This window comes from Somniosus microcephalus, chromosome 1, assembly GCF_052327205.1.
Source record: "Somniosus microcephalus isolate GS21.2 chromosome 1, FLI_Smic_1.0, whole genome shotgun sequence".
Lineage (NCBI taxonomy): Eukaryota > Metazoa > Chordata > Chondrichthyes > Squaliformes > Somniosidae > Somniosus > Somniosus microcephalus.
Window position 1 is genome coordinate 61,017,883 of NC_140987.1, and position 23,617 is coordinate 61,041,499.

Here is a 23,617-nt window from a genome sequence, read left to right on the forward strand (position 1 = left end):
GCTCGGTCAGTAGTGGTGCTACCAAGCCACTCTTGGTGATGGACATTGAAGTCCACCACCCAGAGTACATTCTGTGCGCTTGCTACCCTCGGTGCTTCTTCCAAGTGGTGTTCAACATGGAGTACTGATTCATCAGCTGGGGGTGGGCGGTAGTTGTAGCAATGCAGAGTTCTTGAGGGGTTATACATAGAAACATAGAAGATAGGTCCTTCGAGCCTGCTCCGCCATTCAATGAGATCATGGCTGATCATCCAAATTCAGTACCCTGTCCCTGCCTTCTCCCCATATCCCTTGATCCCTTCAGCCTCAAGAAATATATCCAACTCTTTCTTGAATATATTTAATGAACTGGCCTCCACCGCCCTCTGTGGCAGAGAATTCCACAGGTTCACCACTCTCTGGGTGAAGAAATTCCTCCTCATTTCAGTCCTAAATGGCTTACCCCTTATCCTTAGACTATGACCCCTGGTTCTGGACTCCCCGGCCATCAGAAACATCCTTCCTGCATCTAGTCTGTCCAGACCTGACAGAATTTTATAGGTTTTGATGAGATCCCCCCTCAATCTTCTAAACTCCAGTGAGTATAAGCCCAATCGACACAATCTCTCCTCGCGTCATTCCTGCCATCCCAGGTATCAGCCTGGTGAATCTTCGCTGCACTCCTTCCATGGCAAGAACGTCCTTCCTCAGGTAAGGCGACCAAAACTGTGCACAATACTCAAGGTGTGGTCTCACCAAGGCCCTGTACAACTGCAGCAAGACATCCTTGTTCTTGTACTCGAACCCTCTTGCTACGAAGGCCAACATACCATTTGCCTTCTTAACCGCCTGCTGCACCTGCATGCTTACCTTCAGCGACTGGTGCACAAGAACACCCAGGTCTCTCTGCACATTCCCCTTCTCCCAATCTATTGCCATTCAAATAATAATCTGTTTTTGCCACCAAAGTGGATAACCTCACATTTACCCACATTATAGTGCATTTGCCATGTTTCTGCCCAATCACCCAACCTGTCCAAATCGTACTGGAGTTTCACGACATCCTCCTCACAGCATACCCTCCCACCCAGCTTTGTGTCGTCTGCAAATTTGGAGATATTACATCCAATTCCCTCGTCCAGATCATTAATATATATTGTGAACAGCTGGGGTCCTAGGACCGATCCTTGCGGTACCCCACTAGCCACTGCCTGCCACTCGGAAAACGACCCGTTTATTCCAACTCTTTGCTTTCCGTCCGCCAACCAGTTCTCTATCCAAGTCAATACCTTGCCCCCAATCCCATGTGCCTTAATTTTGCACGCTAATCTCTTATGTGGGACCATATCGAAAGCCTTCTGAAAGTCCAAATACACCACATCCACTGGTTCTCCCTTATCTATTTTACCAGTTACATCCTCAAAAAATTCCAGTAGATTAGTCAAGCATGATTTACCTTTTGTAAATCCATGTTGACTTTGTCCGATCCAGTCACTGCTTTCCAAGTGCTCTGCTATTACATCTTTTATAATGGACTCTAGCATTTCCCCCTCTACCGATGTCAAGCTTACCGGTCTATAATTCCCCGCCTTTTCTCTACCACCTTTTTTGAATAGTGGGGTAACATTAGCTACCCGCCAATCCATGGGTACCGTTCCAGAGTCTATCGAGTTCTGGAAGATGACCAGCAATGCATCTACTATTTCTAGGGCCACTTCCTTAAGTACCCTGGGATGTAGATTATCAGGCCCTGGGGATTTATCGGCCTTCAGTCCCATCAATGTTCCTAACACCATTCCCCTACAAATACTGATTTCTTTCAGTTCCACCCTTTCATCAGACCCTATGTTCCCCGGCATCCCTGGGAGGTTATTTGTGTCCGCCTTTGTGAAGACAGAACCAAAATATGTATTTAGTTGGTCTGCCATTTCTTTGTTCCCCATTATAAATTCCCCCGATTCTGACTGCAAGGGACCTACGCTTGACTTCACCAATCTTTTTCTCTTCACATATCTATAGAATCTTTTACAGTCAGTTTTTATGTTCCCTGCAAGCTTACTCCTATTCTATTTTCCCTTTTCTTAATTAATCCCTTTGTCCTCCTTTGTTGAATCCTAAATTGCTCCCAGTCCTCAGGATTATTGCTTTTTCTGGCCAATTTATATGCCCTCTCCTTGGACCTTATGCTATCCCTAATTTCCCTTGTTAGCCACGGTTGGGTCACCTTTTTTGTTTTATTTTTATGGCAAACTGGAATGAACAAATTCTGTAGTTCATCCATGCGGTCTTTGAATGTTTGCCATTGCCTATCCACCGTCAGCCCTTTGAGTGCCATTCCCCAATCAATCCTACCCAACTCGCTCCTCAGACCATCGTAGTTTCCTTTATTTAAATTGAGGACCCTAGTCTCCGAGTCAACTACTTCATTCTCCATCTTAATGAAGAATTCGATCATATGATCGCTCCGACCCAAGGGCCCTCGTACAACAAGATTGCTAATTAATCCTTTCTCATTACATAATACCCAGTCTAAGATGGCCTGATCTCTGGTTGGTTCCTCGACATATTGGTCCAGAAAACCATCCCATAAACACTCCAGGAATTCCTTCTCCACAGTATTGTTACTAATTTGGTTGGCCCAATCTATATGTAGATTAAAGTCACCCATGATGACTGCTGTGCCCTTATTGCACGCTTCTTTAATTTCCCTTTTAATGCCATCCCCAACCTCCGCCTTACTGTTTGGAGGTCTATAAACCACTCCCACTAACATTTTTTTCCCCTTAGTATTTCTCAATTCTACCCATACAGATTCCACCTCATCAGAGCTAATATCCTTCATTCCAATTGTGTTAATCTCTTGTTTAACCAGTAATGCTACCCCACCTGCCTTTCCTTTTTGCCTATCTTTCCTGAATATCGAATACCCCTGGATGTTGAGTTCCCAGTCTTGGCCATCCTTGAGCCACGTTTCCGTAATCCCAACCAAATCGTATTTGTTTACTTCTATTTGCGCAGCCAATTCATCCACCTTATTACAAATGCTCCTCGCATTAGGACACAAAGCCTTCAGGCTTGTTTTTTTAACGCTCTTAGACCTATTAGAATTATTATTTACTGTGGCCATGTTTGATTTAAACCGTTGATTTCTCTGACTGACACTTTTGTTTTTCTCCTTCCTATCTTTTGCTTTTATCCTTGTTTCCCTTTCCTCTGTCTCCCTGCTCAGGTTCCCAACCCCCTGCCATTTTAGTTTAAACCCTCCCCCACAGCACTAGCAAACATTTCCCCTAGGACATTGGTTCCAGCCCTGCCCAGGTGCAAACCGTCTGGTTTGAACTGGTCCCACCTCCCCCAGAACCGGTTCCAATGTCCCAGGAACTTGAATCCCTCCCCCTGGCACCATTCCTCTAGCCACGTATTCATCTGAAGTATCCTTCTATTTCTACTCTGACTAGCACGTGGCACTGGTAGCAACCCTGAGATTACTACCTTTTTGAGGTCCTGTTTTTTAATTTATCTCCTAACTCCCTATATTCCGCTTTTAGGACCTCATCCCGCTTTTTACCGATATCGTTGGTGCCTATATGCACCACGACAACTGTCTGTTCACCCTCCCCTTCCAAGATGTTCTGCAGCCGCTCGGAGACATCCTTGACCCTTGCACCAGGGAGGCAACACACCATCCTGGAGTCTCGCTTGCGGCCGCAGAAATGCCTATCTATTCCCCTTACAATTGAATCCCCTATTACTATAGCTCTACCCCTCTTTTTCCTCCCATTCTGTGCAGCAGAGCCACCCCTGGTGCCAGGAAGTTGGCTGCTGCTGCCTTCCTCTGATGAGCCATCCCCCCAACAGTACTCAAAGTGGTGTATCCGTTGGAGAGCGGGATGGCCACAGAGAACCCCTGCCTGCGCCTAGTACTCTGCCTGTTGGTCACCCATTCCCTTTCTTCCTGTCCAACCTCTACCTGCGGTGTGTCCAACTCCGTAAATGTGCTATTCACGATGTCCTGAGCATCGTGAACGCTCCAGTATGTATCCAATCGCAGCTCCAGCGCCGCAATGCGGTCTGTCAGTAGCTGCAGCTGGACGCACTTCCTGCACATGTAGTTGTCGGACACAGGAAGTGTCCCTGAGTTCCCACATATCGCAGGAGGAGCAGATCACGGGGCCCGGCTGTCCTGCCATGACTTACCCTTTGATTTAATTTAAATTCAATTAATTAATCAATCCCACTAATTGCACTACAGTTAACTGGTTTACCAACAATCCCTGCTACACTAGAGAGACCTTAGAAACTATAAACCAGAGTTAAAGTTTAAAAGAGAGAAATACTCACCAACCAATCACTTACCTGCTTCCTGGTGACGTCACACTTATTACTTTTTACCTCTCTCCCCTGCTGTTGAATTGGTCGGGCCTCGTTCACTGAATCAGCCGCCGCTCCCCAACTGCCGCCGGTTTTTGAAACTCCTCTCAGCTGCTCGCTCGCAGGCCCGCTCTGGTCGGGTCTCGTTCGCTGAATCAGCTGCCACTCCCCAACTGCCGCCGGTTTTTGAAACTCCTCAGCTGCTCGCTCGCAGGTCCGCTCTGGTCAGGCCTCTGGTAGGGCTGAAGGAGGTTACAGAAATGAGGAGAGGCAAGGCCATGGAGGGATTTGAACATGAGAAAATTTTTAAATTGAGGTGTTGGTGGACCAGGAGCCATTGTAGGTCAGCGAGCACAGGGGTGATGTGTGAACAGGACTTGGTGCCGGTTAGCACGTGGGCAGCAGAGTTTTGGATGAGCTCAGGTTTATGGAGGGTGGAAGATGGGAGGCCGGCCAGATGAGCGTTGGAATGGTTGAGTCTGGAGGTAACAAGCATGGATGAGGTGTTTCAGCAGCAGATAAGCTGTGGCAAGGGCAGAGACGGGCAATATTAGAGGTGGAAGTAGGTGGTCTTTATAATGGAGAGGATTTGGGGTTGGAAGCTCTACTTGGCATCAAATCGAAAGACGAGATTACAAACGGTCTGGTTCAGCCCGAGACAGCGGCCAGGGAGGGGAATGGAATCGGTGGCGAGAGAACGGAGTTCGTGGCAGAGGCCGAAGACGATGTCTCCCAATATTGAAATGGAGGAAATTGTGGCTTATGCAGGACTGAATGATGATTAAGCAGTCTGACAACACAGAGGCAGTGGAAGGGTTGAGAGGTGGTGGTGAGCTTTCAAATGGGATGTTTAACTGAGGTCTATCTGCTTGCTCTGGTGGACATTAAAGATGCCATGGTGTTCGAAGAAGAGCACAAAGTTCTCCCACTGTGGTGGCTAACATTCTTCCCTCAACCAACACCACACACCACCAAGAAACAGATTAATTGGTCGTGTCTCTCATTTTGATTTTTGTGGGGGTCTAGCTGTGTGCAAATTGGATACCACACTTGCCGACATAACCATGACTACACTTCAAAAGTAATCCTTGGATGCAGAGTGCTTTGGGATCCCCTGAGGGTGTGAAGGGCGTTATAGGCAGACTTTGAATGTTAATTCAAAGGCACTTTTTATGCGCCAAGACATTTAAATTATCCAATAATTCGAATTAAGCAATGTAAATATCACAGTAGATTTAGTGCAGCAAAATTTTGAATCAAGAGCATTTGAATTAAGTAACTTTGAATTAAGAATAGATGTTTCAGCAAGTCCATCACTTTTTTTCTTTCTTGCATGTTTTCTTATTTAAATTTGTGCTTTTGTGGGATGATTCTGACAAAGGGAGTGAATTAATCTGCATCAGGGCATCTCCAGGACTTCAACAGTGTTTCTTTTTCCAACTCTCTTTCAGACAACGGAGGACAGACCTTGGCGGGTGGAAACAACTGGCCCCTGCGAGGAAGGAAGTGGACGCTGTGGGAAGGAGGTGTCCGCGGAGTGGGTTTCGTCACCAGCCCCCTGCTAAAGCAGAAGCGCAGAGTTAACCGAGAACTCATTCACATCTCTGACTGGCTCCCTACTTTAGTGTCTCTGGCTGAAGGATCCACTAATGGCACCAAACCACTGGATGGCTTTGACGTGTGGAAGACCATCAGGTACCGTGTATCCAGAATTGCAGAGCAAAAAATAAAATGTTCAGTAAAAATATTTAGTACTTGACGTAAGAAAACTACTAGGCACTTGGTCTAAGCGTTAAACAAAGCTTTAATCAACTGTTTTACAACATGGAAGTCTAGTTGTGTCCTTCACTAGTTCCTGTTAAAGAATGTCCTGAGCAAGCTGGGCCCATGCCCAAGTATTTATACTCTCCCTGGACAGCGCCGCCAGCAGGCCGCCCAGTGTTATTTCATAAGTCATTTAAACATGAATGAGAAGATTCATGTCGGTACTCTTTTGAGGGAGTAAGATTAGTGGGAGAGCATTCTGTACCTCACCATTCTGTACCGCACCATTCTGTACTGAAGTATCAACATTTCCACCTCACGGCAGTAGCCATCCTTAGACCTCTGGGTAAGGTTGTCAATTTTGTGATCTGAGTTTTGCAGTTGACACTCTGTCAAACTCCAATGGTTTGTAGGTTAGGCTTCCAGTAATATCTGGCCTACGTCTGTTCAAAAAGTTTAACTTGATGTTGGCCTTGGCTCAATGGTAGTACTCTTGTCTGTGCATCAGAACATCATGGGTTCCAAGCACCACTCCAGACACTTCAGAACTTAACCTAGACTGACGTTGCAGTATTGAGCAAATGCTGCACCATCACAGGGGCTGTCTTTCAGATGAAACTTTAAACCAAGGCCCCATCTGCCATCTTTGGTGGATGGAAAAGATCCTGTGGCATTGTTTGAAGAGATGAAGAATTCTGGGGACCAGCTAATATTTATCTCTCAACTAATAGCTGTATGACAGATTATCTGGTCATTGCTGTTTGTGGGACTTTGCTGTTCCATCAAGTCTACAGCACAGAAACAAGCCATTCTGGTCCACACGAGCATCCTCCCACCCCTCTTCATCTAACCCTATCGGCATACCCTTCTGTTCCTTTTCCTCTTGTGCTTATTTTTGCACAGGTTGGCTGTGCATTTGCCTGTGTTACAATAGAGACTACACTTCAAAAGTACTTAATCGGCTGTGAAACGCTTTAGGACTTCCCAAGGTCGTGTTTTATTTTTGTTTCTTTGAATGTGGGAGACACTGGCAAAGCCACATTTATTGCCTTGAGATGGTGGTGGGCCTTCACCTTGAGCCATTGCAGTCCTTGTGGTCATGGTGCTGCCACATTTGTGTTAGATAGGGAATTCCAGCAACAATGAAGGAACAACAATATATGTCCAAGTTAGGATGGTTTGTGACTTGGAGGTGATGGTGTTCCCCTGACAATGCTGTTCTTGACCTGTACCACTAAGGGGTGCATAAATACAGCCTTGCCGGTGTTGCCCACATCCTGATGGCAAATAAAGTTAGTTCAAAGTCATACACATATACAAGTAATTGGAGTTATCAGAAGAAATCCATTTTACTTTCAAAAGTTAAACTTTTTGAATAGTCATGGGTCAGAGATTACTGGAGCCCTAACCTAGACAACTTGATGTATATTCCATCTTACACAGACTATTCTATTCTCAGCAAGCAATAATGGAAACTAAACCTAGCTAAAATTCATATTAAAAGACGAAAATCTAGAATGTCTCCTGATTAGAAATCACAAGATCTACTTCAAAACAATATACCGGTATTAAGATCTTTACTGTATAGAATATAAGACCCTTGGTCTGGCTGCCTTTAGGTGTTGGACACACTGAGGAACCAACTAGGGGACAGGCTATTTTAGATCTAGTATTGTGTAACGAGACAGGGTTAATTAGTAGCCTTGCAGTAAAGATCCTCTGGGGAAGAGTGATCATAATATAATTGAATTTCCTATTGAGTTATAGTCATAGAGTTATACAGCACAGAACGAGGCCTTTCGGTCTATCGTGTCTGTGCTGGCCATCAAGCCCTATCTATTCTAATCCCATTTTCTAGAACTTGGTCCGTAGCCTTGTATGCTATGGCGTTTCAAGTGCTCATCTAAATGCTTCTTGAATGTTGTGAGGGTTCCTGCCTCTACCACCCTTTCAGGCAGTGAGTTCCAGATTCCAACCACCCTTTGGGTGAAAAAGTTTTTCCTCAAAACCCCTCTAAACCTCCTGCCCCTTACCTTGAAACTATGCCCCCTGGTTATTGACCCCTCTACTAAGGGGAAAAGTTCCTTTCTATCTACCCTATCTATGCCCCTCATAATTTTGTACGTCTCAATCAGGTCCCCCCTCAGCCTTCTCTGCTCTAAGGAAAACAACCCCAGCCTGTCCAGTCTTTCTTCATAGCTGAAGCGCTCCAGCCCAGGTAACATCCTGGTGAATCTCCTCTGCACTCTCTCCAATGCAATCACATCCTTCCTATAGTGTGGCGACCAAAACTACATACAGTATTCCAGCTGTGGCCTAACTAGCATTTTGTACCGCTCCATCATAACCTCCCTGCTCTTATATTCTATGCCTCGGCTGTAGAAGACAGAACCTAACAAAATTGTGGGGAACCAAGGGTCTAATGAGAGTGAGGAACTTAAAGTAATTAATATTAGTGAAGAATAAGTACTGGAGAAATTAATGGGACTAAAAGCTGACAAATCCCCTTGACCTGCTGGTCTACATCCTAGGGTTTTAAAAAGTGGCTGCAGAGATAGTGGATGCATTGGTTTTGATCTTCCAGAATTCCATAGATTCTAAAACGGTCCCTGTAGATTGGAAGGTAGTAAATGTAACCCCACTGCTCAAGAAGAGGGAGAGAAAACAGGGAACTATAGGCCAGTTAGCCTGACATCAGTAGTAGGAAATTGCAAGTATCTATTAAGGACAAGGCAACAGTGCCCTTGGAAAATCACTATGATTAGGCAGAGTAACACTACTTTATGAAAAGGAAATTGTGTTTGACAAATCTATTTTTAGGATGTAACTAGCAGGGTGGATAAAGAGGAACCAGTGGATGTAGTATATTTGGATTTTCAGAAGACATTCGATAAGGTGCCATGAAGTTGTTACACCAGTTAGGGCTCATGGGATTGGGGGTAATATATTGGCATGAATTGAGGATTGGTTAACGGACAGCAAACAGAGTTGGAATAATCGGGTGATTTTTGGGATGGCCGGGTGTAACTAGTGGAGTGCCACAAGGATCAGTGCTTGGGCCTCATCTATTTAGTATCAATGGCTTAAATGAGGAGGGGACCGAGTGTAATATATCCCAGATTGCTGATGATACAAAAGCTAGGTTAGAAAGTAAGCTGTGAGGAAGACTCAGAGTGGCTGCAAAGGAATATAGATCTGTTAAGTGATTGGGTAAACAGGTGACAAGATGGAGTATAATGTGGGGAAGTGTAAAATTATCCACTTGGGTAGGAAGAATGGAAAAGCAAAATATTTTTTAAAAGGTGAGATGCTAGTAAATGTTGGTATTCAGAGGGATTTAGGGGTCCTTGTACACGAATCACAAAGTTAACATGCAGGTACAGCAAGCAATTAGGAAGGTAAATGGTATATCAACCTTTATTGCAAGGGGGTTGGAGTACAAGAGTAAGGAAGTCTTGCTGCAGTTATATCGGGCTTTGGCGAGACCACACCTGGAGTACTGTGTACAGTTTTAGTCTCGTTACCCAAGAAAGAATATACTTGCCTTGGAAGGAGTGCAACAAAGGTTCACGAGATTGATTTCTGGGATGTGAGGGCTGTCCTTTGAGGAGAGATTGGGTAGAATGGGCCTATATTTTCTGACTTTTAGAAGAATGAGGTGATCTCATTGCAATGTATAAAATTCTTACAGGGCTTGACAGGGTAGTTGCTGAGAGGCTGTTTCCCCTGGCTGGAGAGTCTAGAACTAGGGGTCATAGTCTCAGGATAAGGGGTCAGCCATTTAGGACTGAGATGAGAAATTTCTTCACTCAGATGGTTGTGAATCTTTGGAGGCTCAGTTGATGAGTATATTCAAGACTGAGATCGATAGATTTTTGGGCACTAAGGGAATCAAGGAATATGGGATTAGGGCAGGAAAGTAGAGTTGATGTAGAAGTTTAGCCATGGTCTTATTGAATGGCAGAGCAGGCTCGAGAGGCCTATGGCCTATTCCTGCTCCTATTTCTTTATATTCTTATAATGCACATAATAGCCAGATATGTGTTGTGGAGTGTTTGTGAGGTTTTTTTCTTATTAGAGGAGGTGTTCTAATCAATATTATTCTGTAATTTAAAAATAAATAGGAAATTGAGGCAGAACTACTTGACAAAAAGGGTAATAGATGCATGGAATATGTTGCCATGGAAGGCTGTTTCAACAAATAGTATAAAGCTGGGCAAAAATAAATCTTTTAATTCAAGATCAATGGCTATGAAAAAATTATGAGACTTTGACGGTCCCTTTCCTGTCCTTCCTGGTTTCATTGCCTGTTTTTATTTTGCCAATTGCACCTCCATGCATTCAACTCAAGAACAGCATTACTGAAGGCCTGAAAGCAGGTCACTTGCCTAGCCCCTTCGGCTGGGAAGCATTGTGAGAACAGGAGCGACCCACACTAAAAGCAGGGTCGGGGGAAGCAGGAGACCGGCACATCTATTTTATACCCTGTTAACTACTAGGTTTCTCTCAAAGGGCCTGATACTATTTCAAACCCTGGCCTATTTTAATACACACAGGGTAAACAAACAATTACTTTGGAGGCGACTTGAAACTCAATTTACTAATTTCTGCACAGTCATTGAGTTGAGGTTGTTAATTTTACTTTTTTTCCTTCTGCACTGGGTTACAAAGATGGCCACTGAAATGCTGCACCTGGTATGTGAGAATGTTGTAATGGGGATGGTGGGTCACTGCATTAACAACTTATGTTATTTATTAACTCGGTGCCTCTCTCTGCAAAATTAGAGTCTGAATTGGTATGTGGTGACGTGTAAGTGTGGGTTTTAAGGCATCCCCTCTCTTGTGATATCTGAGTTTCGCAGTGATCTAGGAATGTGTGAATTAACCTTGTTACAGTAGTGTTGGCTGTTGTGCTGTAAATGACCTGTTGGGTGAACAATGCTGGGTTTGTTTCTCGGCAAGATTAGATATGCTTGCTTAGGTAGGTTTTGGGCATCTGTTGATTTATAGTGAATGTTATTTTCAACAGTAATTTAAAATGTGACTCTTTCATTCTGGTTATGAAGTTGAAATATAGAAAACTATATTTTAAACTTTTTTTCCTCCCAATTTAAAAACTGTATTTTATCTTACTTTGAAGTAATTCATTGAATGTGAATCACTTTTGCATCCAATGAAGGGAGTGCTGCACTTTTGGAGGTGCCGTCTTGCGGATAAGACATTAAACCGAGGCCGTGTCTGCTCTCTCACGTGGATATAAAAGATCCCATAGCACTATTGTCCTGGCCAATATTTATCACTCAACCAGCAACACTAAACACATTATCTGGTCATTAGCACATTGCTGTTTGTGGGATCTTGCTGTGTGCAAATTGGCTGCCGCGTCTCCTATATTACAACAGTGACTACGCTTCAAAAGTACTTAATTGGCTGTAAAGTGCATTGGGAAGTCCTAAGATTGTGAAAGGCACTATATAAATACAAGCCTTTCTTTCACTTTGGGACACTTGGAGGATGTGAAAGCCACTGTATAAATGCAAGATCTTTTTTTCTATGTTAGCCATGCTAGCAATTGATGGGGTGCAGGTTTGTCCCCCCCCCCCCCCCCCCCTTCACTGAATCCCTGATCTCAGTCATAACACAGTAGGAGGCAACTCAACACATGGAGAGAAAATTGGAAGGACTTTCATCTCCAGGACAGTCCTGTCCGGGACGCCATTGTGCACCTCTGGGGCTCCAGTTTAGAGCAGCATTAGCAGGGTTCTGGGAACAAATGATCCAATCGCCCCCTTGAATTGAGGGATGATGCGTGGCCCAGGGAGAACAGAGTAGGGACAAATGAGGTGGGGGAGGAATTGGAAGGCAAATTGTTATCCTGCAATGAGCTACAGCCCTCTTTTTTTTTCCTCCTTTTTCCCTCTTCCCCCCTCCCAACACAGCTAAAATAAAGTGGAGTGTAATCTTCTCCTCGCTCCCGAAGCTCTCCAAATGCAGTAATCTAATATCAACTGTATACACTTAACGGGCAGTAACAGGCCTCGCTGCTGTAGCTAGCGAGCCAGTCTACAGAATCCGACACTCATTAAGGACTGGGCTTGACCATGGAAACATACCATAAACCTCCTGGTATCTGTACCAAATACACCAGTGACCTTCACTGCTGTGAAGGTGGTGCAAGGGAGCATTTTAATGTGTGTATGTAAGCATACATTTTATTGATTTTTTTTTTTATGACAGTGATACATGAGAAGGATAAAAGGAACAAAACAATATTATTGAGCTGACCAATAGCTATTGTTACATGGTATAAAATCTATAATTATGAAAGCTGATCATTCCACACCAGAAATGAAAGGGGGGGGTGAGAAGATATTTATCTGAGCAATAAACTCCATTTAATATAGAATTGCAATTTTAAACAAATGTGGTCACTGGCCTCTGTCTAGACATTGTATCAGAAGGCCAATTCTTTAGAAAACAGTAACAGCCGTTACTCAAACTGTTAGACAGTTATGTCCACAGTTCCTTCTAAGTAAACCCGTTGAGTACGGCGGACCTGCACCCCATCACTTGCTAGCATGGCCAACATAGAAAAGAAAGATCTTGCATTTATACAGTGGCTTTCACATCCTCCAAGTGTCCCAAAGTGAAAAAGTCTAGGTGACCTTAAGTATTGACAGAGCACCACCATTCCAAGATAGCTCAGCTAAATTACCTAGTCATGGAAGGCACCTAGGAATCTCCTTTTCCATAGAACTGAGACAGAAGGCATAGGCAGTACCCAACATGTTTACTTAGAAGGAACTGTGGACATAGCCATCTCTAACAGTTTGAGTACTGGTTGTTACTGCTTTCTAAAGAATTGGCCTTCTGATACAATGTCTAGATGGAGGCCAGTGACCACATTTGTTTAAATTGCAATTCTATATTAATGGAGTTTATTGCTCAGATAAATATTCCCTTCCCTTAAATTGTGAATAAACAACTTGGAGCTAATGCAATTTGGAGTATTGGCCTGTATGACGTTCAGTTGTGCCGGAGGTTTTAAAAAGTAAACTTCACTCGTCTCTCTTTCAGTGAAGGACATCCCTCACCCAGAATTGAACTGCTTCACAACATCGACCCGCTGTTTGTTGATGATGCTCCATGTAAGTGCAACAATCTGAAGATATTTACTGATTCTTCCTAAGTTAATGAGTGTGCCTATCAGTTCTCATGCAGTGTCCTTAACTGTAAGAGACTTGCACTGAATAATGTCATTCTACTACAATAGCAAAATACTGCGGATGCTGGAAATCTGAAATAATAACAGAAAATGCTGGAAATACTCAGCAGGCCAGGCAGCATCTGTGGAGAGAGAAACAGAGTTAACGTTTCAGGTCTGGGACCCTTCATCAGAACTGGAAAAAGCTGGAGATGTAACAGATATTAAACAGGTGCAGAGACAAGGGTGGGGGGGGTAGGGTTTAGGAGGGGAGGAAGGAATTGAAAGAACATACTGTGCTTATGTAAGAGGCAGGAAAGATGGAATGGCAAAATCATACAGCATGAAAAATAGGGGCAGCAATTATTATCTGAAATTGTTGAACTCCATGTTGAGTCCAAAAGGCTGTAAAGTGCCTAATCGAAAGATGAGGGCCTAGAAATTGGGTTGGGGCGCCAAAGTGGCACAAAAGTCGCCTGAGCGCAGGATTTAGCGCAGCGTTCGAGGCTTTAGCGATCGTCAGATATTCAGTTTCATTGCTCCTCGAGGGACACGGGGCGAGGCTCGAGGCGCTCCGCGTCCCTCTTAGGGCGCTGAAACTGAATATCGCAGCGCAACGTGCCGCAGCGCCACACGCAGCACGGCACGCTGCGGTACTGCAGGCCTTCCTCCCACTGTTAAGGGGGAGGTGCCTGCAACAGCGCGATCCCTGCTCGCGAGTGCCGGCAAATGAGCCCGGCACCAAGGAGAAGTGCCGGGCTCTCAGGAAACAGCCGGCAATACCGCGGGGGGGTGGTTAGTAGGCCGGGGACGGAGGTGCTGGCAGACGGCCGCCCCGCACCTCCACCTTAACTTGCGCCGCTACCGGCACAGTAAGGCCCCGTGAACCGGGTGCGGGTAGCGAACGGCGCAACTGCGGCGTTCGCTACCAAATATCGCGAATGGGGCGCTGCGCACACCAATGACGTCATCGGTGGCAGTGCAGCGCAAATGCCTAACGCCACCATTAGCGCCCCTGCTGAATATCACGGGAGACGCAGCCAGTGGCGCTACAGCCACTGACTGCCTCGTTAGGCGCTAACAGGTGGCGCTACTCACCCAATTTCTCCCCCGAGGTGCTGTTCCTCGAGCTTATGTTGAGCTTCGTTGGAACAATGTAATAGGCCGAGGACAGAGAGATCAGCGTGGGAGTGAAGCGGAGAATTAAAGTGACAGGCGACCGGAAGCTCCGTGTCACCCTTACGGACTGAACAGAGGTGTTCCGCAAAGCGGTCACCCAATCTGTGTTTGGTCTCCCCAATGTAGAGGAGACCACATCGTGAGCAGCGAATACAGTATACTAAATTGCAAGAAGTACAAGTAAATCTCTTTCACCTGGAAGGCGTGTTTGGGGCTCTGGACAGTGGGGAGGAGGTAAAAGGGCAGGTGTTGCATCTCCTGCGCTTGCACGGGAAGGTGCCGGGCGAAGGAGAAGGGCTGTTAGGGGTGCTTGAGTGGACCAGGGTGTCGCGGAGGGAGCAGTCCCTTCGGAATGCTGAAAGGGGAGGTGAGGGGAAGATGCGTTTGGTGGTGGGATCACGTTGGAGATGGCGGAGGATGATACGTTGAATGTGGAGGCTGGTGGGGTGAAAGGTGAGGACAAGGAGAACCCTATCGTGGTTCTGGGAGGGAGGGGAAGGGGTGAGAGCAGAAGTGTGGGAAATGTAACGGTCAAGGGCCATGTCGACCACCGTAGAGGGGAATCCTCGGTTGAGGAAAAAGAAAGACATGTCGGAAGCACTGGTATGGAAGGTGGCATCGTCAGAACAGACGCGGCGGAGACAGAGAAACTGGGAGAATGGAATAGAGTTCTTACAGGAAGCAGGGTGGGAGGAAGTGTAGTCCAGGTAGCTGTGAGAGTCAGTGGACTTGATGTTTGTCGAAAGCTGATCGGCAGAAATGGAGACAGAGAAGTTAGGGAAGGGAAGAGTCAGAGATGGACCATGTGAAGGTGAGGGAAGGGTGGAAATTGCAAGTAAAGTGAATGAACTTATCTAGTTCAAGGCGAGAGCAGGAAACGGCACCGATAGTCATCGATGTACCAGAAAAAGAGGTGAGGGAGGGGACCTGAGTACAACTGGAACAAAGAATGTTCCACATATCCCATGAACAGGTAGGCATAGCTAGGGCCCATGCAGGTTCCCATAGCAACGCCTTTAATTTGGAGGAAGTGAGTGGAGTCAGAGGAGTTGTTCAATGAGAACACAAGTTCAGCCAGGCGGAGGAGGGTGGTGGTGGATGGGGACTGGTTGGGCCTCTGTTCAAGGAAGAAACGGAGCACCCTCAGGCCATCCTGGTGGGGGTGGCGGTGTAGAGGGATTGGACATCCATAGTGAAAAGGAGATGGTTGGGACCTGGAAACTGGAAACTGTTAAAGTGATGGAGGGTGTCGGAAGAGTCGCGAATGTAGGTGGAGAGATACTGGACAAGGGGAGAAAAAATAGTCGAGATAGATAGAGATCAGTTCTGTGGGGCAAGAACAGGCTGAAATGATGGGTCTACCAGGGCAGTCCTGTTTGTGGATCTTGGGAAGGAGGTAGAAGCGGGCTGTGTGGGGTTGGGGGACTGAGGTTGGTGGCCATGGAGGGAAGATCTCCAGAGGAGATGAGGTCATTGACCATCTTGGAAACAATGGCTTGATGTTTGCTAGTGGGGTCATGGTCCAGGCGGAGTTAGGAGGAGGTGTTGGGGAGTTGGCGTTCAGCTTCCGCACGGTAGAGGTGGGTTCGCCAAACAACAACAGCACCACCCTTGTCAGCAGGTTTAATGATAATGTTAGGGTTGGATCAGAGAGAACGGAGTGCTGCAAATTCAGAGGGAGGTAGGTTGGAGTGAGAGGGGAGCAGAGAAATTGAGATGGCCGATGTCACGTCGGCAGTTAGCAATGAAAAGATCTAGAGAGGGCAAGAGGCCAGAGGGAGGGGTCCAAGTAGAACGAGAATTTAGAAAGCGGGTGGCAGTGAACCAAACACTAATACAATAGCAAAATACTGCGGATGCTGGAAATCTGAAATAACAACAGAAAATGCTGGAAATACTCAGCAGGCCAGGCAGCATCCGTAGAGAGAAAGAGTTAACGTTTCAGGTCTGGGACCCTTCATCAGAACTGGAAAAAGCTGGAGATGTAACAGATATCAAGCAGGTGCTTAATTACATCCTGCTTGGTTTTCACCTACATCCATCATGCTACAAATGGTAGGACAACCACTGAAGAAGTAAGAATATCTGTAGCTTTCAAAATAGGTTAATTATCACCCCTCAGCCCTGGAAAAGAGCACACATGCACAACCCTCCGTTTCAAAATCCCCATCACTTCATCTTCCCAATACACCTCTTGCCCAGAAACCCATGTGGGCACATGCACATGCAAACTTCCCCTATTTCCACCGCCCCCCCCCCCCCATCCCTCCCCCTTTACAGCTTCTTGCACTCGTCAGAGATGTTCATTCTCTCTCACTCCTTCTCATCCCACGTATATTTTACATGTACAGTACATATAGTTTCCTGCCTGCCCCCCAAGCAAAGAGGCAAGTTCCATTACTTGAGTGTGCCAATTTATAATCCATTATACAGGAATGTTCAATTTAATTGAAATCTGCTGGTGTGCAGAGGTCCAATTGGCTCGTGTTGGATCCTGTAACCAAAGCTAGCAGAGTCCCAATCAGTGTTGGACTTTTCATACCGTTTGTTTCATTATTGTCTCTATACGTTGTTTGGATTGAGTGACTGTAATTTTTGATTACAGGCATGTCCAAAGAGCCCAACCAAGTTAATGGGATCACTTCAATGAATAACAGTGCCTAAAACACTGACATATTTGCTAGCTGGAATTAATTATACCACTCTGACTCGTGTGAACAATAAACAGGGTTTGGTTAATAAGCAGCAGAATGCTGCAGCAATTTTCTAATTGATGAATATAGACAAGCTGCAAAAAGAATGGGTGTCTACATAGAGATGGCACAGGGCTGAAATTACCTCTGTTTCTGGGGCCGCCTCTTGCCGTCTAAATGAGCTGGCTTTGGATGAGTCACCTCTTCTGGGCATAGTTACTGAAGAGCTGATAAATTAATTCTGATAGCTTTGCAGTTAGCGATGGGAGTGATGACACCAAAGAAACTATTACAAATTTCTATTCCCTACAGGACTCATTTAAGGAGAGTTTATAGGTTGTTCAATTTGGATCTAAAAGGTGCCTAATGATTTCAGTTTCTGGCTTTGAAACTACCCCGCCCCACCTCCCACAAGTATCTAAAGGATTGTAGGAAGTGTCGTATTTCATTTAAAACGCAAGTCTTTAGAAATTAAGCTGCACATTTATCCCCTGTTCAGATATATGCACTGTCTACTACTGCTGCACATATATCCTCGGTTCACAGGTACTGTAGCGTAGTGGTTATGTTACTGGACTAGTAATCCAGAGGACTGGACTAATGATCCAGGGACATGAGTTCAAATCCCACCATGGCAGTTGGGGAATTTAAATTCAGTTAATTAAATAAATCTGGAATTAAAAAAAAAAAAAGCTAGTATTAGTAATGGTGACCATGAAACTACCGGATTGTCATAAAAACCCATCTGGTTCACTAATGTCCTTCAGCGAAGGAAATTTGCCACCCTTACCTGTTTTAGCCTATATGTGACTCCAGACCCACAGCAATGTAGTTGACTCTGAACTGCCCTCTGAAATGGCAGCTCACCACCTCCTTGAAGGCAATTAGGGATGGGCAATAAATACTGGTCTTGCCAGCAACGCCCACATTCTGTGAATTAATTTTACAAATCATATATGCACTGCCTTCTACTCATTCTTTCCCAGCACCACAGAAATATGGAACTTCAGTCTTCCCTTCCTCCTACAGTATGTGGGCTTTTGCAACATTAGGTTGGCATCACTTCATTTACCTCGTCCACTTTTCAATCTTGGCGAGTGGTCCTTTACCTTGGTTTCTCAAAATAAACTACATTCCAGTTCTGGTATATGTGGTGTATGTAACTTGTTCCACCTTAAGAGAACTTAAACCTGTTCCACCTTAAGCGATGTACTACTTTCTCTGGCTGCTGTATACGGTAATACCAGTGGTGACCACACCGGTATATAAGTGCTGTGTAGTAATTTGCTGAGTAGTTCAGCCCTGACCTTCGACTAGTAAAGACCTGTTAAAGTTATTCTTGTGGTCTGTGTGCAGTGATTCATATTAACCATAACTGGAACACACAGACTTAACAGTGGCGACGAGTACGATCTTACCCTGCGGCAGAGATACATCCAAGGCAGTTTAACGGGCGTTGAGAAGAGGCATCCGCCCTCATCATCCTGCTGAGAAAAGACTCGGGTCTGAAGAGCAAAGGAAGAATCCTGACACGAAGCCTTCCATCAGCGACAGGCAGTGATCATCCCTTCTACCACGGTGGTGGGTAAGCCGATCAGCGACGAGCAGCAAGTCGGCCACATTGGCTGTGGAGTAGGGGAGGGAAAACGGAGGATATAAGGGCGGAGAACTCGACCACGGCCGGGGAAAAGAGCCGGACAGAAGTCTGGGCCAGAGGCGCTGAGACTGGGGCAGCGTAAGGCACGGGAGCCGCGGTGAATGCAAACGCAGCCGGTGTAAAAGACCGGGCTGCAAGCGGGCTGGGAGACGCAACAGCGTCGAGAGAGAGCGCGACCGGTGAAAAAGGCCGGGCAGCTACCGAGGCCGCGAGGCGCAGCGACCGGGACAGCGTAAGGCGCGGGAGAAAATTTAAAAAACCGCGGAGAACTCAGCCGCAGCCGGTGGAAAGGACCGGACTGCAAGAGGGGCTGGGAGGCACGAATTGAGAACCGCTGGGGAGGCGCGAACGGCAGCAATACGGCAATCGCCATTACAGCCAGCGGGGGAGAAAGGCAAACGCGGGAAGCCGCCATTTTCGTAGGCGGGGGAAGAAGACAAGTGCGGGAAACCGCCATTTTAAAATAAAAGAAAAAAAAATAAAAGAGAATTTTTTTTGTTTCTCAAGAAGTTTGCAAGGATGCCTAAGCGTGGTAACATCAACGATTTCGATGCCGATGTTGAAGATTGGGCCACGTATGTAGAACGCATAGAAGTTTATTGTAAAGCAAATAAGATATCAGATGAGGATAAAGCACTAACCTTATTAAACTTAATGGGTGCGAAGACATACGGGCAATTGAAACACCTTCTATCACCAGAGAAACCGGCGGATAAGACTTTCGAGGATATTGTTACCGTCCTGAAAAATCATTTAAGCCCCACGCCGCTGATGCTAGCGGAACGATTTAAATTTTACAGCAGAAAGCAGCTGAAAGATGAAAGCAATGCTGAATTTTTAATTGAATTGCATAAGCTAGCAAAGTACTGTCAGTTTGGAACAGGACTGACAGACGCGCTAAGAGATAAATTTGTGTGTGGATTGTTAAAAGAAGAGACACAAGCGACTGCTTGAGGAGAATGAGCTGACGCTTGATAAAGCTGTCGCTATGGCAGCATCGCACGAAGCCGCAGCGAGAGGCACGGCGGTAATGCAGCTACGGTCACCGGAACTCAGCACAAATCAAATGGTCTTGGGTACAGTAAAATGTTATCGTTGTGGAAAGACAACGCATGATCAGAACCAGTGCTGGTTCAAAAATAAGGAATGCAGAAAATGTGGCAGGCTTGGTCACATAGCTAAAGTATGCCGGTCAGGAGAGAAGACCAGCAACAAAAAGTCACCGCAGGGAAAGTACAGAATGGTACACAAGGTGACAGAGAACAGTTCGAACGAACAGAAGTCAGATTCAGACGCCAGCAGTAATGAACTGGGTTGCTTAAGAGTACACAACGTTGGTAAGGAAGCAGACCTCCAGACAATTTGGGTCACACTTCAGATAGCAAGAGTCCAAGTGAAGATGGAATTGGACACTGGATCGGCATTGACGTCATGAATAAGAAAGATTACAAAAGGTTATTCCAACATATTCCCCTACGGAATACGGAGATTGTATTAAAAACATACACGGGGCAAAGAGTATACCCCATCGGAAAGATAGAGGTAAAGGTGGTCCATAAGGGCAAAGAAAGCCGAGGAATGGACTTATATGTGCTACCTGAAGGAGGTCCACCACTACTGGGACGGGAGTGGATTAGAAAAATGAATATGGACTGGCATTCCTTAAAAGCACTAATGGTAGATGCCAGGGAAACAGATGTCAAACCTAAACGATTGTCCAGAATATTGGACGATGCTAAAGAGGTGTTCCAGCAGGGACTGGGAACACAGAGGAATTACGGCAAACATCAAGATTGAAGAACATGCACAACCAAAATTTTTCAAAGCCAGACCGGTACCCTATGCGATACGACCTGCTGTGGAAGCGGAGCTGGAAGCGCTAGAACGTTCAGGAGTACTGTCTAAGGTAGACTGGAGTGAGTGGGCTACGCCCATTGTTCCCGTGATGAAACGTCCTTCGAGCAACAAGCCGGGAGAACCAGGGAAGGTTCGCATCTGTGGAGATTTCAAGATCACTGTTAATCCGGTGCTTCACACGGTGCAGTATCCGCTTCCGCGGATTGAGGATATCTTCGCTTCATTGTCGGGCGGGAAACACTTCACCAAGATAGACCTGGCGCAGGCGTACTTACAGATGGAAGTTGAGGAAGAGTCACGCCAGTACCTCACGATCAACATGCATAGAGGCTTGTACCGGTATAATAGACTGGTTTTTGGAGTGGCATCGGCTCCAGCAATTTGGCAGAGGGCCATGGAGCAGGTATTACAGGGAATTCCAGGCACACAATGTTACCTGGACGATATTCTGATTACAGGAGAGGGTGATGAGGAGCACCTCGCAAATTTGGAACTGGTGCTCATCAGATTGAAAGAATATGGACTTCAAGTTAATCGGCAGAAATGTGAGTTCTTTCAGAAGCGGATCTCGTACTGTGGCCATGTCATTGACCAGGAGGGACTTCATAAGTCTCCTGACAAGATCGAAGCGGTTGTGAAGGCTCCCGCTCTGGTTAATGTATCTCAGTTGAGGTCGTTCCTAGGATTGATTAACTATTACCATAAGTTTCTGCCAAATTTATCCACGGTACTGCACCCGCTGAACGCTCTTTTGCAGAAGGGAGTACCATGGGAGTGGAGCGAGGACTGTAAGAGGGCCTTTCGCAAAAGCAAGGAATTGATAACCTCAGGAAGTGTTGGCTCACTTCAACCCAACACTGCCTATTCGTTTGGCTTGTGATGCTTCTCCATATGGTATTGGGGCAGTACTCTCACACAAGTTGCCAAATGGCACGGAAAGGCCAGTCGCGTTCGCATCCAAATCATTGACCTCCGCTGAGCGCAACTATGCTCATAGATAGGGAGGCTCTCAGCCTTGTGTGGGGAGTAAAGAAGTTTAATCATTATCTGCAGGGCCAAAAGTTTACGCTTCTGACAGACCATCAGCCGTTGGTATCCATTTTTAACCCTAAGAAGGGTGTGTCGGTGATGACAGCACAGAGACTCCAGAGATGGTCCCTTTTCCTAGGGGCACATCAATATCAGATAGAATTCAAAGGTACAAAGCAGCATGGTAATGCTGATGGGCTGTCGCGCCTGCCACTACCTGAAGAGGAGACAATGAAGGTTGACCCTGTTGAGTTATTTCACTCGACCATCATCGAGTGTTTACCAGTCACCAATGCAAGTATTGAAAGAGAAACCAGGAACGACCCGACACTGTCCCAAGTCTACGAGGTGACAGTGAAGGGATGGCCAGCACATGGTGATTCTCTGTTACCGGCATTCTCGGCAAGACGAGACCAGCTGTCCGTCTGTCAAGGAACATTGATGTATGGAACGAGAGTGATTATTCCTCCTAAGTTAAGGGAAAGAGTTCTAAAGGAACTGCATGAAGGTCATCTGGGGGGAGTCAAGATGAAAAGCCTTGCTAGGGCTTGTGTGGTGGCCAGGTATCGACCAACAGATAGAGGAGCTGACGAAAAGCTGCTCAGGGTGCCAAAAAGTGCAAAATGCACCTCCGATTGCACCGCTGCATCCATGGGAATGGCCTTCAGCCCCATGGCAACGCGTACATATTGACTTTGCTGGTCCATTCATGGACTCCATGTTCTAATTGCGGTGGACGCACATTCTAAATGGCCAGAAGTGATCAAGATGACTACCACTACTTCAGAAAAGACAATTGCGGTGTTAAGAACGATATTCGCAAGGAACGGATTGCCAGAACAAATATGTTCCGACAACGGACCACAGTTCGTGTCAGAAGAATTCCAAAAATTCTTAAAGAAGAATGGGGTGAAACATTATACCTCTGCCCCATATCATCCGGCTACAAATGGGTTGGCCGAGAGATTTGTACAAACATTCAAAAAGGCAATAAAGGCCATGAGCGAGGATCAGATTCCACTACAACATAAGGTGGACAAGTTTCTACTGGCATATCGAAACGCCGCTCATGCAGTGACAAACCAAAGTCCTGCCATGATGTTTTATAACAGGAGGCTGCGGTCCAGGTTGGACTTGTTAAAACCAAATGTGCGGAGGGAAGTTGAAAACAAACAGTTCCAGCATATAAATAACAAGACCACTCGGAGTTTCGAGGTAGGACAACCAGTGTTGGCCAGGGACTATGGAAACGAGAAATGGCAATCCGGAACAATTCGGGCCAGACTAGGACCCCTGATGTACACGGTAGATGTTGGTAAAAATGTAATACGGCGTCATGCTGACCAACTGGTGGAATCGAGAACAAGGGTTACGACAGAGACAACCGTGGAAGAAGTTAGTGAACCTGAAGCATCTACCTCGGCAGTAAATGTACCTGATGATGATGTCCAAGACATAAGAGACCAACTAGAGGAGTCACCTCAGCAACAAGAATCAGAGACCCCTGAAAGGCGTTATCCAACTCGAATCAGGAGGCCTCCTGAGAGACTGAACCTTTGAACTGTTTCTACATGAAGTTGTATATGTATATATGTTATTATGTTATGTTAAATGGGGATATAACTGTTAAGCTAAAAAGGGAGGATTGTGGTGTATGTAACTTGTTCCACCTTAAGAGAACTTAAACCTGTTCCACCTTAAGAGATGTACTACTTTCTCTGGCTGCTGTATACGGTAATACCGGTGGTGACCACACCGGTATATAAGTGCTGTGTAGTAATTTGCTGAGTAGTTCAGCCCTGACCTTCGACTAGTAAAGACCTGTTAGTTATTCTTGTGGTCTGTGTGCAGTGATTCATATTAACCATAACTGGAACACACAGA

The 23,617-nt window shown here is 45.8% G+C and overlaps 1 protein-coding gene across 1 annotated transcript in view; it reads left to right on the forward strand.

Annotated features, from left to right (window-relative positions):
- arsb (arylsulfatase B) overlaps nt 1-23,617 on the forward strand; it is a 122,051-nt gene that overhangs the window by 56,976 nt on the left and 41,458 nt on the right. The window contains exons 5-6 of the mRNA XM_085982326.1: nt 5,802-6,045; nt 13,192-13,262. Coding sequence (XP_085838452.1) covers nt 5,802-6,045; nt 13,192-13,262 — 315 coding nt within the window. The remainder of the gene's footprint in view (nt 1-5,801; nt 6,046-13,191; nt 13,263-23,617) is intronic.